The sequence below is a fragment of the Phytophthora infestans genome, genomic scaffold (assembly GCF_000142945.1).
Source record: "Phytophthora infestans T30-4 supercont1.9 genomic scaffold, whole genome shotgun sequence".
NCBI classification, from domain to species: Eukaryota; Oomycota; class Peronosporomycetes; order Peronosporales; family Peronosporaceae; genus Phytophthora; species Phytophthora infestans.
Genome location: NW_003303750.1, coordinates 3,071,551 through 3,087,140, shown reverse-complemented (window position 1 = coordinate 3,087,140; position 15,590 = coordinate 3,071,551). Strand labels below are relative to the sequence as shown.

Here is a 15,590-nt window from a genome sequence, read left to right as displayed (position 1 = left end):
GTTGCTTGGTGCTAGAGGACAACTTACATGAGCTGCAGTAAAAGGTTGTCTCGCCACCTTTCGCCTCGTCAACCCCCTTCAACATCGAGCACACCTTACAAGCTCTCTGTCTGCGCTTCTGGCCCTGTCCGTTGTTTCCCTCTCGCCACTCGTCAACATGGATGGGCACGTGCGCACGCTGCCTCACGGATGCCGGCGTCTTTACTGGGGTGCCCTCCATACTGCACAGGGTGCTCCAGTCTGACTCCTGTAGCTGCACCAGCTCTGTGTGAAGCTGTTTCATGAACTTGACGTGCTTGAGCTTTGGTTTACCTTCGTTTGTGCGACGACGGTGGAACACTATAAACGGATTTACGATAGCGAGGTCAACGAACCCCAAGAAAAGCGACTTGTAGTATTTTTTGTACTTCAAAGTAAGCTGTAGCGAATACCTTCTTATAGCGTGTATAATACAGGATTAGAAACAAATTATCATGTACATACAGGGTAGTAATACTTGCCTTTGTAGGCGGAGTTGATCATGTACATCAACTCCGCCCATAAACGTCTGGTAGTCCTTCAGTGTCCTTGGGCAAGCAACGTCCACTTTTTCGCCTGATTTCTCTCTACACTGAGCTCGATCTTGCTGAGCGCTTCTACCAGCGCAGAGTAAGTGAACGGGGCGGTTATCCCATCAACACACCCTCTTGACGCTTGGTACTAATGTTGACTCGGTAACAGTGTAACTGCCACTTAGCACATTAGCAGGACGCTTTTTCAGCTTGATAATGATCTCTTTGCACAGACCGCGGCTGTTATTCATCAACGTCCCAATACTGTAGTACCCCATCGCTAAAAGCTGCATTGATAATGCAGGCAAGGTGTAGAAGCGGTCAATGACGATTAGCCGCTTCTCAATAGTTCTACTGGGGCCAAACACCTCTGCCAGGTTGCGAATAACTGCCGCGGGTCCAGACTTGGTATCGGTGGGTGCTGCAGTCCCATGTGTTTGCCGTTTGCCGCAATAAACTTCAAACCTGTATCATACAATATACGCATATTAGTAAAATGTACAGTACACGTTAAGGGGACTTTGCAACAACAACAAAAAGGAGCGCGCCCTAGTGGCGCGCTCCTTTTTACTTACCTCATGCAGTAGGCCATCGACGAGCAGCACAGCATGAATAGCTTGGTCCCCCACTTATGCGGCTTATCCTTCATGTAGATTCTGGTCTTGTTGAAAGACGATTGAGATGGCAGCATGGCTTCATCGAAGACCAGGACCGGAGGAGCCATATATCCAGCTTGAAATCGCTGTTGAACAGCATCAAATACCGGACGCAGCTTCCAAATACGGTCACCAGCAGCGCGAGGGTTGTTGCTACGACAAAAGTGCAGATTCCTTGAAATATGCATGAACTGGTCCCTTGTCATGAATAGGCCAAACCGACCGCGTGGGATTGCGCTTTCATCGGTCATCTTCCAGTGATTCTCCAGCTTTTCTTTGTTTGGCGATATCGCTCTGGCAATTAGAAGCCCCACAAAGATGCACAGCTCGCGAGCGGTGATGTCAGGTGTTCTTAGCAGCGACGCCTTGATATTAGCACGCGAGCACTTTCTAAATGCAGGTGACGTTTTCTCCCTTTTCGTACTGGCTTTCGACTCTTTCGTCAATCTTCTCCAATAAGTACTCGTTGCTGACTTCAGCAATACTCTCCCACAGCCGAGGCTGTAAAAAAAATAGTGCTCCACTCGCCGAAGATGCCGCCTCAAGTGCACGAGGTGTTGGTCCGTAGTCGTCTCCACAAACGCCAGGTTAATTCTCTCGAAGTGACTCAATCGAACGAGGTACGTAAGGCTGGTTCAGGTATGAAAATGGGCTGTATGTTACAGGTTTAGACCACCCACTAGTAGACATGCCCTTCAGGATATCAGCGGCTATCGTGCCGCTTGCAATATTCGCAAAGTCACCAACAGCGTCGATCAGGGACTCAGTGAATAGCGGATCTTCAGTATCCTCCTCATCCAGTTCGTCAGCGCCTCTGTCTTCGGACTCTTCGTCAAACTCACTGTTCTCATCACTACCGACTCCGTCGTCATTTTCAGCCTCTGACGACATTGCTTGGTATTCATCCGGGTCATCATAATCTCTTACTATATTGACATCTATTATAACCAGCACATACAAGATAATGTTAGTAGCTTGTATCTATATCGTGTACATACAAGGTAACATACCCGAATACAAGTCAGCAATCCTGGTTGACCGGCTCGGTTCCGGAGCTACAGGAGCATCGTCAACCGCATTAAATGCGCTACCCAAGTTCCGTTGAGGATCTTCACCCTCATCGGACTCAGACGTGCCACCAAAACAGACCTTCTTCGGGCATAGATGTTGACAAGTGGGGGGATTCGCGCAATGGACTTGGGGTAACATGAGGGGATGTGCACAGCAAAGTCACCGGCACCGCCCTACTGTTAGCGCTGCTAACCAAGCTGTCGGCATCTGAAGCAGTAGCTGTATCGTACCACTTCACATACAAGTTAGGCATAAATGTAAATTTGTACAATACCCGAAAACCAATATCTCTACCTTCATTAATCTGCTGTTGACTTTGATAATCGGAGCACCGCTGCGTCGCTAGGAGTGGCGATGCTGTAGCTGTAACGGCAAACAATTGTCCGATACAAGTTAGAGAAATCCAGTAACGTGTATCCAACAAATCAGCAGCTTCATACCGTCGGCGCTAACAGTTGTACGCTCGGAACTATTATGCTCCTCACGCAGATCTCCAGTGGGCTGCTCCAACACTTGCTTGGCTTTCGCAGCACTCTCTCAACAAACAAAAGTTATCAGTAAGGAAACAATACTCGACAACGCAACCAAAAGCGCACCGATATCAAGCCTCGCCAAATAGCGCATTAGTTCTTCCTCCCCGACAAAAACGTTCTTGCCACGTGTGTCTGCCTTTGTCCTTTCCCGGCCTTATATACGTAAAGTCAACCGAAAGGCCAGTGGGCCTTTTGGAAGTCCATCCTTCTTTCTTGAGCTCAGCCCAGCGGGCGCGAAATCCTGACATCCGTCCGGTAGTCTGCAAATTCTCGAATGAGATGAATGAGTGGCGTCGGGGCCGCTGATTGTGAGACTTTGTACTACGTGGTGCACATTAGACTAAAACCTGTCAGCCTTGATTTTTACAAAGTGAATAGTTGCGCGGGTGAATAGGTGAGACATGCCGGCACCCCAAATCCTATTTAACTTAACATTTGTATAGAGCAATACAAAATGTTAAGTCAAATTTTCTTATCGTGTATGGTCCAGGATAAGCTTTTTTTGATATCGTGTCTGATACAGGCCGTCGCGGTCAAGGGGTTAAAACTGGAGCAGCAGCCGTCGTGCGGAGCTTGAAATTTGCCCTCACTCCAGCGTGGCACCACCCGTGGCATGTTGTCGTCATTGACCGGTATTACTCGTCCGTAATAGTTGCTGTTGAGCTACTAAAGATGCAAATCTATGTGGTTGGGACTATTCAGACGAACCGCCTGGGCTTCAACAAGAAGACCCTGTCGAAATCAAGATACGCCCTGCAACCATCCCCCGCGGTCCATTCGTGTATTCGCGTTCGGTCACCGTTCCCAGCATGGTTTCGTACCTCTGGTAGGATCGCAAAGCAGTATACTATTTGTGTACTGGCTCCGTTTTGATGCCATCCCTAATTGAGAGGAAGGTCAAGCGAGTTGGCGCGATATAGGTCGGGTGGCCTTCGGCGGTAAGCGACTACCAGAACTGGATGGGCGGAGTCGATCGCCTTGATCAACTCCGCCTCCAGTCATACTCGCTTCAGATGTCGACGCGGTTTTCTCAAGTATTACAAAAGCCTTTTTCTTGACGTCCTTGATCTCGCGCTGGTAAACGCGTACCTCTTTCACAAAGAGGCGGCCAAGGTGAATCGAACGGTAGCTACGAGGCGTTCAGAGTGGTTTTCGGTCCTTCCAAACCAGCTCCAACAGCTAAAGGCCAAAGATTTTGCGGGGATAGAGGTGACACCACCTCCGTCAAGTCACAAGCGACGGCGCGCACCAGTTCGGCCTACCCATAGCGGTCAGTAGTCTAAAGATTGGGTCACCGTTAGCGGCGTCCAAAAACGCCGTCAGCGATCTTGTAAGGTCTGCGCGCTCTTGCGTACAGACAAGAGGTAGTCGTTTGCAACGCCTTATTATTGCGTGCGCTGCTCTATCGGCAGTGCAAAGTGCTGGTTTTGCAACAGGATTCGCCGAGACTACAAGGAAGTTGCCATAACCTGTTTTGAGATCTGGCACGACGACTTTCAGGCCGGCCAAGTGACCCCCACCTCCAACTTAGAAACGTGAGTTGTGCTGCGTCGACCGGGCCAAAGTGCTGGAAGCGCAAGAAAACGAAGCGGCGGGAACGCCATCTTCGCCTTGATCAAGGCAGCAACAGCAGAAACAGTGGCGACGATGATAATGATGGCAACGATGATTAGTTTAGGCTGCGTATCAATTGATGAGTGGTTAGTTTCGTGTGGTTAAATGCAACATTTCTTGAGCTGACGTACCTTCTTCCTTGCGCTTTCTGAAATGAAAGCCCTGGCATTGCATCATCTTAGCCATCTGTTGAATGGATTAGTAGATGGTTACGACATTTCTTGGCCTCTGTTGCTTCTCAATGTCGTATGAGCTACGGCATTGAATCGGAAACCTGCTGAAAGCTTATATGCCAATCTCGATAGCAAACACATGGTCAATACAAACACCAAGAGCATATGAATGGTGTATTTTACGACATACGCTTACATGTCTTTGGCGAATGCCGTTCGGAGCCAGTGTGTTAAGAAAAGGCAAACGTAAGAAATGAGCGCCCATAATTCGACTCTAAACAGGGCGTCTGTTTAGCCACTTACTTTTTTCTTGTCCAGTTAACATGGTTAAGCACTTTGAACCAACCGCCTAGATGGCGTCACAATTGCTGGCACAACGTCAGCTTCCTGTGTTGCAAGAACATGTATAAAGTACTGTGTCAGTTACGTGTACAATACAATTTGTATTTAATCTTCTTTTCTATTGGATGTATGTTTTTTGTCGAAGCGATTTGATTTTCATCTTTACAGCCGAGGAAACTGGCAACCCCGCTTAAATGAGGACATTTTTCAACGCATGGTCATTTGTGACCCAAAGTAGGCAGCGCATTTTAGGAGTGTTTTTATTGATAAATAGGACATATCGCTGAAAAGTAATGCAGACTCAAATTTAGGCCTGCCAAAAGTGGCACGTAACTGGCACAATACAGTAGCTGATACGGAACTTTAAGGACAAGGAAAACTAGTAATTAATTTGATGTCAGTAAACAGCAACCAGCAGCGTTAATATAATTCATCCTGCATCGAGAGCACATACGATTTGTATGTGTTCTCTATGCAGTCGAAGTCGGTACTGAAATATTATGTACCAAAACCTGTAACTAGTCCAATTAAGATTTAGTCTGTCACAGGCCCACCAACAAGTATATTGCCGAAAATACAAAACGACAGTAATCCATCTAAACGCTATCATGTTATTCAATATTTTAAGTGTTTTGGAGAATGCGATGCTCCATTGCATTTTCACAAGTATTCCTGACATAGAGTCGAAATTAGTGGAGGTCTACACGTGTATACATGTAATTGGGGCTGCACGTAGGCGAAGAAGCGTTGAATGACCTGGTGTTTCACAGTCTAGCAAATGATTACTTATCCATGAGTCCAGGAGAAACTTTCTTACTTAAATCCATATAGGTAGACGATTTCAGTATGATAGGCCTGGGTGCCTCCACACTAGACCTGGAAACGCACAGCAAAGTACATCTGCATGTTATGCTTCTGTAAGCCGGCATGCTTCCTCACCTGGTGCATTATACGGATTTTAATAGCTCAAACACGATGTGCTGCTATGCCTGATAGAGAAGTCGTCCACGGGTTAAATCAGGTGTGAAAGGTCTTACTCAATTATGCATTTCTGTGTCTCGCAAGCCGTTCTCAGCAGTGTTTTTGCATTTTATGTCCTGTTATTGTAGGGACCAATGTATTTCTGAAAAACGGTTTGTACTTTCCACCGTCGAGACTACGTGGGGACTCTTACGCCGACCGTTTTCAAGTAGTCAGTGTACATTTCCAATGTCTTAGCCGTCAGGGCATCGTCGGCATCTGGCATTTCTTTCAGTATCTTGGCCAGGTCGTCGGGACTCTTGTTCGCATCGTCAGCCTGCTTAAACAGATTATTCAGCTTGTTTTCTATAACAGTCGAAATCCTCTTGAGCTCCCCCAAGTCGTCAATTTTCTCGAGATCCGAAAACGACTCCTGCTTTATCATCTTGTTAACAAAGCTGTTAGTCATCGCTAGCTTAACAAGCTCCAGAAAGTTTCTCTCTTCGTTGTCATCTTCGTCGATGTTGCCGCCTCTGAGAAACCGGGACTGGTCGCTTACACTTTGGTCAGCGCCAACGAAGTGAATGAAGCCCAGTGACAGTACACCAGTTAGCGCAACATCATTAGCGAAGTATGGGGTAGAGATGACGTGGCGGGCGAATAGAATCGACGCAGCGGCCAGCAAGACGTAAGTTAGGCGCATTGCTGGTGTCTGGATGCTTTAGGTGTCGAAAGCGAGTCAAATTGCGAAGTGAGAATTGGCATCCAAACCACACAACAAACGTGTGGTCAGAATTCCTATAACACAGTGGTTTGGGATGTGTATTATCTGTCGATGGTGAGAAAAAGAGCAATTCAGAAAGAGGTATGTTGTTTATAAAGAATGTTGTATGGTGGTCGTATTGTACCTTGACAAATAGAGTGCAAAAACAATTATACATCCGGGTAATTAGGATTCCCTCTCTTCAGTCAAAAGGGACCGTTTTGAAAATACCGTCTGCGGACATGCCTGCAGATTAGGCTAGGATTACGAAATCCAAATGGTTATACTTAATTCTTGTAAGGGCATCAAGATTAAAGGTAATCTCTTATAACAACATATTAATACATCCGCTTTGATAGGGCATAATTTCCTTCATTTAAGAAGGAGTACCTTTGAGCGCTTCAAAAGGTATTTGTCTCTTTTCTGAACGCAGTTCCCTGCGGGCATGCCTGCTAATCCAAAAAGTTTTCTGCGACCCGTAGTAATCACAAATAGTTCAGGAAAGATTACCAGGATATTAGAAATATGTAGTTTTAACCGTACCGGGCGACGTCCAACCACCTCATTTCTCATTCCACAATTTATCCACCAGTCCACAAGAAAAATTCCGGCCATGCGTCTTGTCAACTTCACTGTTGCGGTTCTCGCGACTATCCTCATTGCAAGTGGCGCAGCAGTGTCAAAGACCGATCAGACCTCACGTGTTCTCGCCCGGAATGACAAGCGGTTTCTCCGAATCTACCAAGCGATGGATAGCAAAAACAAAATTACGTGATACGACAATGAAGAGAGGAATCTTAACTTATTCAGCGCATTGAAACTGTCTGATATGCAGCACGATGAAATTTTTCGATTCCTCATGTTTGGAAAATGGAAAAGCCGTGGATACTCCGCGGATGACATCGCAGAGCACATTCCGGCGAGTCTCCTCGAGAAATATCAAGCGTACAGGAGTATCCATGGCTAAGAGGCGGTTTCAAGCTACCAGAGCTTAAAGCTCGGCCACAACGTCACTCGAATGAGGTCGCGATACTGGCACTCGCCTTGATGCTATCAAAAATATGTCTCGGGCGCAGTAATGCAGAAGACAAACTTTACTCAAATAAAACTCGTGTATGGTTCGTTAGACGTTCTTTCAAACGACCACTGCATTTCTTATCCCATTTCAACGGAGGCCCACCCATTCTTAAAAAAGGTAATTTGTACGTAGTAATAATTTATCCTGGACGCTCGGACGCTGATCTGGAGAGTGTGGCCGTTTTACAAAGCTCCATTTAGTTGAGTGTTTTTGCGCCAGGTTTGAGAGAAACTACAGACAACGACGGAGAAATCCAACAGACACAAAAATCCGACTAGTGATTGTGAGCACACCGCTTTCCCATAGGGATATTTACCTCCAGACTCCACAACGAACTCCACAACGAACGCACACTCTCCCATTGGCTAAAATACGTCCGTTTCAAAAGTTGTTTTTAGGAAGATAGGAGTACGTAGCTAGGCACAACATACAGGAATTCGCGCTGGAGAAGTAAAATGCCGATTGACTTATTGGGAGAGTATGGCTAGAGCGATATTTCCCTTCACATTGCTTTCGCAAATGCTGATATTGCTGGGAAATTAATCAATGACTTTGCACTGAATACAAACAAGTCTGTACGGCTCGAGAACAACCATGGAAACTACAGGAAATGGGTTTGTTCTGCGAGGTGCTGTCAGTGCTTCGTTGTCTTATCACGGAAACGAGTGAGATTAGAAACGAAGAGTAAACGTAAGCGACCGGTGACCAAGCTCAGCTTTGTTCCAGACAACTTTTGGTACACTTCGAAATTGAATCTTCAACATGCTCAATGCTGTTGTAGCACGGCCAACCCAAATAGAGGTCAAATCGAGCGCTTGGACGGATTTCGAGCGGCCATTTTGGAGGGCCATAGTTCGTCAAAGACTCGAGTTATCAACAATTTGGAGTCTGTCGAGCACAGCAATGTTTCGAAGAAACATTCTGTGCTTTACCGAGCTATCAGCTCTGCTTTCAGTTGGTTGGAAAGCGATACAAACGAAGAATTCAAGGCGCTCCCAGCATACATGGCGTTGTTCGCAGAACAAAACGAAGGTTCGCGTGTGTGTTGCCAGCTCGATGATTCGGGTCGTTTCTATCGTTCTTTTTTTCAATTGGTCCAACTTTGAAAGTTCAGGACTCACTTCTTCCTGTGTGGGAGTGTGACGGAACCCACATGAAACACGAAAAGTATAATGGCGTTTGTTTGACACTAGTTGGAAAGGACGGCAACAAGAGAATTATACCTGTTGCTGTCGCGTACGTTCACAAAGAGACCATTAAAAAATTTGTTTGGTTTTTTGCAAACTGCATTGCAGCAGGAGTATTGCTACATGACCGACCGACCTTCTCGGATCATGGGGAACAACTTGGCGCTCAGGAAGAGCTCCAACGGTTAGGCTTACACGTGCATCTCAAGTTTTGTGCAGTTCACATTCGGTTTAACACCGTCGACAAATTCAAGAAGGTCGATGTAAAAAAAGACAATGTCAATCAGCACATAATGCGCTTGCAATCGGCTCGCACAGTACGTGAATATGAGCGGAACATCGAAACTTTGAAGGAGATGTTTCCGGTTGGAATACCGTCCGGTAGTGGTGGAAAACCCACGGAGGAATTTGTGTGGACGTACCTGCAGGAGATTCACCCGACTAGCTGGACAGTCTTGGGCAACAGTGATTTGAGCGATGGTGAAACTGCGTGGCTCAAGGAGAATTGGAAAGATACGTCTTCTTATGGATTCGGCCTTCCTCTTTTTGGTGTGCGTTCAACCAGCGGAGTAGAAGGTGATAACAACGGCTTATCTTTCAAGCGAGCCCGCAACAACCTTGTGTTTAAAGCTTTGAGAGCTTACTGCTTGCGAGCTGTAGAGAATCACCATGCTTTGTTAGAGACTGCACAAAGTTGGGTTGCTGAGCAATTTGACATCACACCACATGCTCAGAAGCTATTTGACGCCGAACAGAAGCATGTTGCGAAGCTTACAGTGTTGCCGTCTCAAATCGGCTGCTTTTATGTATTCGACCCATTTGACCGCAGCGATGTTGCTTCAGCGACGAAAATGTTTGAGACGAACATGATTTCGGGAAAGTGTCGGCCGTGCCGCGTTTCGGAACAATTAGAAATTCCGTGTCGCCATATCCAGGCTATTCTCTTTGACTTGGAGAGACGCAATCCTGGCAAGATTCCTGTGCTACAGTATTTTCACCCAGCATATTTAGTCCGCAACATGCGTGTTGCAATGTGTGCGGTGAAGATTAACTTGCCCGTTAATGAAATGACGACCGCAAGTAGTTGTGTGTTACCAGCACCACGTTACCGCCAAGCTGGAGGAACGCGCAGAGCTAGAGTTGGTGACCACAGCGGGGTGAAAAGCGGATTTTTAGTAGGGGCGAAGAGGCCAAGCTGCCGTCCACGAAGCAGCAATGGACAGATGCGATAGTTGAAGAAGGGTACGATGAACACGATGCTACTCCTACCATTTACAAGTTTTCGCATCCAACATCACGTCTGCGAGCACACCAGACAGGTGCATACTACTGCACGAAGTGCAACAAGCCTGGTCACAACGCAAGAACATGCAGATTTACAAGCCAGGAAGTCAAAGAAGCAGGAGTATTGATTGTCCCTGGTGTGTACGTGCTTGGGGAGTCACCGCTCGGAAGCTTGCGGATTGTCGCCAACGGTGTTGAGCACGATGGATAGCGAGTTCTTGTGATATCATGCTGGATATCATAGGTAAGGAACGTTTTACAACACGGAGTCGTATAAGATGAGGCTAACCAGTGCAAAATAATGCTAACGATACCTTGTTGACTCTTGCCAGGTCTTCTTTAGGAATATTCGCTGCGGATATACACGTCGGAGAATTAAAAGAAGCAAAACCAAGAATCATTGCCAGCTGAATTACCAAACTTTTATACCTTTTCATCCAGACGTCAAGCACCACCTTCCTACCTCGTTGAAGATCGGCATCTCCTCCCTCAACTTTAAACGGCACGAGGCTTTGTTACCACACCATTGACCGCCAACTCATGGGTGCCAGCGGAGATGACGAGCTCTCGAGCAGATAGATTCAACAATGGCAGAAAACAAAACTCAATAACCTCGTCTCATATTCTCTTTCCGTTACCATAACCACAACAAGGTTGATCACCTTCAACTCATGACTATCAGTAGCAGGGATCAGGGGCAAACATTTACGGAGACAGCCTTCTCGGCAAGCATGATGGTCAGTGTAATCCAAGAGCAAGCGATAAAGAGCTCTCTGCGTCTGACGTACAAACCGATTCGAGGCGTTTATGGAAGATACTCCTCATGTTAAAGTCACTGCAGATATGCTGCGGCTTGCCCACTTTCCATCCAGTGTAAACGTATTTCCGATTCACAAGGTACGACACAACTGCGTATAAGTCCAGCACATTCATAATTAACCTTAGCGCAGAATTAAATGCAATCAGTACTACGTACTCTGTCTTGACTGATGCGGTGGACCCACGAAGAATCGTCGCCTTGATGGTGCAGCGCAGGAGCAGCACACCCCATATTCCCAGCTCATAGCACTCCCAACACATTAGACTAGGTCGACTCGCCCCACTGCACGCGACTCCAGTCCGGATGCGCCAGGACACAGCGTCATATCTTCACACGCTCCAGCAGCACGTCCGGGCTCCAGTTGCGGCCGCTATCGGGCGACAAGTCCTCTCCATTGACCTTCACGTCCTGCAGGTCCGTCATGGGCGGCGGCAGGACTTCTGTTCCGAAAAGGGCTGCTGCAGCTGCAACGATGCATGCTGGAACGCGACGACAAGGTCATGTGTACGGTGGTCGGTCTTTTTGTAAATGGCAAGCAACACGTGGGAGAAATGAAACGGACGTATTTTAGCCAATGGGAGAGTGTGCGATCGTTGTGGAGTCTGAGCTGCTTCGTTGTGGAGTCTGGAGGTAAATATCCTTCCCATAGTAACTAGTTTTGTATTTTTACCCAATCATATCTTTATACAAGAAGTTTTTAATCCAATTACTTACAAAAAATGATGAATGGCTGGAGATAATACACTTCTTTGGCGGCGGTAATTATCAAGTCATTTTGCGCGATGAAGCGCGTTGAGCGAAGCTTCACAATGAAGCAAAAGCGCGAGGCCTTGAGGATCGCTAAATGTGGGGGCGTTAAGGCCGCCTCCGAAACATTTAATATTGCAAGACACACCATACGTCAAAGACGTTAAAAGGTCAGGGACGCAAGGAAATTTTTCTGGCGTCTCTGACCTTTTAACATACATGAAGGATATGCAGGGCGCGATTAAATTATGTGGCGTTTTTGCTTTTTTGTAATTTTGGCATAGTTAGATCAAGTCAGAAAGATAGGCGCGGTCGGGAGGATGGGAGGAAACTGTATTAGATAGGCCGAGTGTAGCCATGCGAAATGAAGGTCAAAGCAGGAAGACATGGAGTGTGACGGACGGATTGACATGCGGACAGACAGACACGCTACAAGGTTAGGAGGCGGTAAAAAATCATTCCAGACTTTATTTATTAATCTACTTCCTTTACGTTTCTGAAATTAAGTGAACAAATCTTGACAAATGATGAAGATGTGAAATTTGGACTAAGGCGTAGTGCTGAGCGTAATCAATCCTAGCGTGTAAGCAATTCACTTCGACTGGTTTGAAGCATTCACTGACGTAGTTTTTATTATACAATTGCTGGTGCTTCTTGAGATTGAGTATATTCACGCAGAATGCGAATCTTCTCCGCTGCTTAGGTTGAATTTATGTGGCCAATTTAGTGGGCACAAACGATCGAGGGCCTACAACAGCTGCACGGGGTATTTTGCTTTAGAATTACCTTTAAAATGTGCTGCCGCCCCACGTCTATTTGAGCGATATAGAAACGCAAGTAAGATCGCTACAAAACACGGTGATCTGTTATTGTAAAACAGGCGGCATTGTCGCAGCAATATTATTATAATTGCAACGGAAGAGTGTGAGCATCGTACCACCGATTTCGATAAAACGTGTGGCTACGGGTGACTAAACATTTGTAAGGGTTAAGTTTTTGTGGGCAATTAAAAGACAATAGTGGCACTTAAATGTTACAGATAATATATCGTGTATTAAAACAATTTGTTTTAATTAATTATCAGAGCTCACGTTTTAAAAACAAATTCTCAACTGAGTTGTGGATATACTAATATATATACCTTGAAAAATCTTTTTTTTGTACTTGTGTGTTAACTTTCCACCATTTTTGCTTGTGTCCAAAACCGCCCCGTAAAAAAACCAATGACTGAATTATGGTTGGCACTCGACAATAGTTACGCATATTGTGTCCAGGAGTGCACAGGTAATATAATAGAGCAGTTCTGCATGCACAACAACGTATCCAGCTGCCACGTAACAACAGTTTAGATCCTGATGCGTCATAACACAGGATATGAAAATTGATGGACAGATTCAACTTCTTACACATATTATTTTTGCACTCCACATCCTCTCCTTTCTTCTGCTGCTATGGATCTGGCTGCTTACACGTCTTGATCGTGCAGTCGTGTTTGATGAATAAAAGACATGAACTTAATACTTCAGAATTTAGCGCATCCAGATAACCGTAAACTGTTGTTCCCAATAAATGGGCCACATCCGTACTGACTTAAACCATACACACTCCGGAAAAAAATTAATCATATAAGCTCTATGATACTGAACAAGGTCCCTTGACGGTTTACCGGGGGATGAGTACTGTATTACTTTAAATTGCGGTGGGCGAAGAGCTTTGTGCAGTGAACTTACTAAACTCATCAAGATACAGTAGCTCCGTCTGTGCTAGTATGGAGCTTTAGTTGTTTGTTACCTTGGGAGCAGCAATACTCGGACTAAAATATGAATTTATGACGAATGCAGTTACCAAGGGATGATTAAATACCTAATTGCAGGGACTAACGTTAAAGATGGATAAGACCATATTAACTAGACATGTGTATCAGGAGGAAGTGGGTGCAACACACGAGGGCGGGAAGGCTGTCGTATTTTTTATGAATAAGATGAAATTATGAAGTGCCGCGGATTTCACAGCCAGCACAAGATCACAGCTGTGATCTAGCCTCATGCAGACGCGAAACCCTAGTGGACTTGTCCTTAGACTTCTTTTTTCATCCTACGTAAATATGCCACTATTGCGAATGTTCTTGATGGCCGCTCCAAGAACCGTTGCAAATGTCCCTTGTCGTTGATATATAGCAAAAGGTTTGCTTTGATTATAGAACCAAATGATTTCAAATCCTTAAACAATTGCCCTGTTTGTGAAATTGGCAGGAGAGCGTGTATGATTCTGTGACGGAGTGATTGCAAACGCTGTATGTTAGTAAGCACAAGTGCTCTGGACAAGCCAACTCGATAAACTCCGAGAGCTGCATTTCTCGATTCTCTTGGCATTCCACATCTAACTCACTTTAGCGAACGACCCTCTCGTCTTAGACCCTCCAAAAACTACGGTAAGGATGCGCCTGACATACATCGTAGCGACGATGACTGCGGCCAATCTCCATCTCGGTACCTCTGCGCTTCCTGCTGTCACGGAGGCCAAGCCAATTACCGAGAATGGGGCGTCGGTTGACATTGTTGCGTCAGCCCGTTTGGATGGCGGCAGATTCCTTCGGCGTATCGACAGCGATCAAAATGACAGTGAGGAAGAGAGGGCCATCGGTGACGCTATTCTGGAAGCTGCGACGAAGCTGAACTCCATTGCAAAGTTTAGAAAGATAAGAGAGCGCAAGAAGTTTATCCTCGAAACACGGAAGGAACAGACGTGGCTCGAGAAAATGAGAAACAAGCTCGGGAAGGACTAAGAACTAATCGACGCCGACGGTACGTCAAAGTATACCGCTGCCTCGTTTAGACCAGCAGTCACAACGTGGGTAATCCAGGCATTCTTTAGCGAATAGGGCGTGATATGGCCCCAATTATAAAGGCTACCGTAGCACTTGACCGCAGAATACAGAACAAAGTCTACTTGGTTTGTTCTTTCATTATCGTTCGTGCTAGATTCGACGCCACTCTGCCGTCGACTCTCACGGCTGCGGTAGAATCCAGTCGCCCCCCCCCAAACACACACAATCATACATGGCCGCCGCCACTCTCGTACTAGTAGTATAGTAGTACGCAGTACAGTCGATTCTGTTCGACGAGACAATTATCCAGGGACAGCACTTAACCTAACGAAAAATCTACTTTTTTTTCATTTGTAGAACTTGAACTGGAAGAACGTTCTTTCTTTAATCTTCTAAACATTTTATGTCCTGTTTGATTTCTTTCTTCACAGAAAAATGTGGTGGTTTTCTTTTTTTGAATAAATTCGTGCGTACCCATATGTAAATCAATGGAGCTCTTCGTACCGAAACTATCGTTTGACCTCTTATGACCAATGTCCGGTGATCACAAAAACACAGAAGAATGTTGCATGTGGCCCATTCACCAAGTGAATTGGGTTTAGGAAAACTGGGTAATACTGTACAGATGTCTCTTTAGAATAATACAATGGGTGAATGCCACTAATTCTCTACCAGTTGCTGTTGTCGCTGTACTTCGATGTCTACTCGTCTGGATACATACCACATTATGGGCGGTACGCCTGTGTCCTACAGTTGAAGTGACAAAAATAGTGCGACCTATGCAACCTAATTGATAGATCATTTGGTATCCCGTATTGGGATTGGTCGCCAACTTCAATTGGATCGATGGCGGGATCTACTACGGGAGGCCAATCGTGGCGTGTGGCGTGTACATTGTGTATGAGTGTGTCCGCCCCAGGTTTCGGTTTATATACATATTTGAAAGCAGGTGTGTTCGTCTTAGTGTGTACCGGTCCCAGTATA

General features: G+C 45.9%; 4 protein-coding genes across 4 annotated transcripts; 2 read left to right on the top strand and 2 right to left on the bottom strand.

The window, feature by feature from the left end:
* Nucleotides 1-6,096: 6,096 nt before the first annotated feature.
* Nucleotides 6,097-6,603, bottom strand: PITG_06074 (secreted RxLR effector peptide protein, putative; the record flags this gene model as incomplete). The annotated part of the gene is made up of 1 exon (XM_002998221.1): nt 6,097-6,603. The coding sequence occupies one exon, from the start codon at nt 6,601-6,603 to the stop codon at nt 6,097-6,099; it is 507 nt and encodes a 168-aa protein (XP_002998267.1).
* Nucleotides 6,604-9,075: 2,472 nt separating this feature from the next.
* On the top strand, nt 9,076-10,423 carry PITG_06073 (uncharacterized protein; the record flags this gene model as incomplete). Its single annotated transcript, XM_002998220.1, has 4 exons — nt 9,076-9,112; nt 9,148-9,479; nt 10,027-10,067; nt 10,108-10,423. The coding sequence occupies 4 exons, from the start codon at nt 9,076-9,078 to the stop codon at nt 10,421-10,423; spliced, it is 726 nt and encodes a 241-aa protein (XP_002998266.1).
* A 930-nt stretch (nt 10,424-11,353) lies between these two features.
* Nucleotides 11,354-11,543, bottom strand: PITG_06072 (uncharacterized protein; the record flags this gene model as incomplete). Its single annotated transcript, XM_002998219.1, has 1 exon — nt 11,354-11,543. One exon carries the CDS (start codon nt 11,453-11,455, stop codon nt 11,354-11,356), a length of 102 nt encoding a protein of 33 aa, XP_002998265.1.
* A 2,673-nt stretch (nt 11,544-14,216) lies between these two features.
* On the top strand, nt 14,217-14,564 carry PITG_06071 (secreted RxLR effector peptide protein, putative; the record flags this gene model as incomplete). Its single annotated transcript, XM_002998218.1, has 1 exon — nt 14,217-14,564. One exon carries the CDS (start codon nt 14,217-14,219, stop codon nt 14,562-14,564), a length of 348 nt encoding a protein of 115 aa, XP_002998264.1.
* Between the last annotated feature and the right edge of the window lie 1,026 nt (nt 14,565-15,590).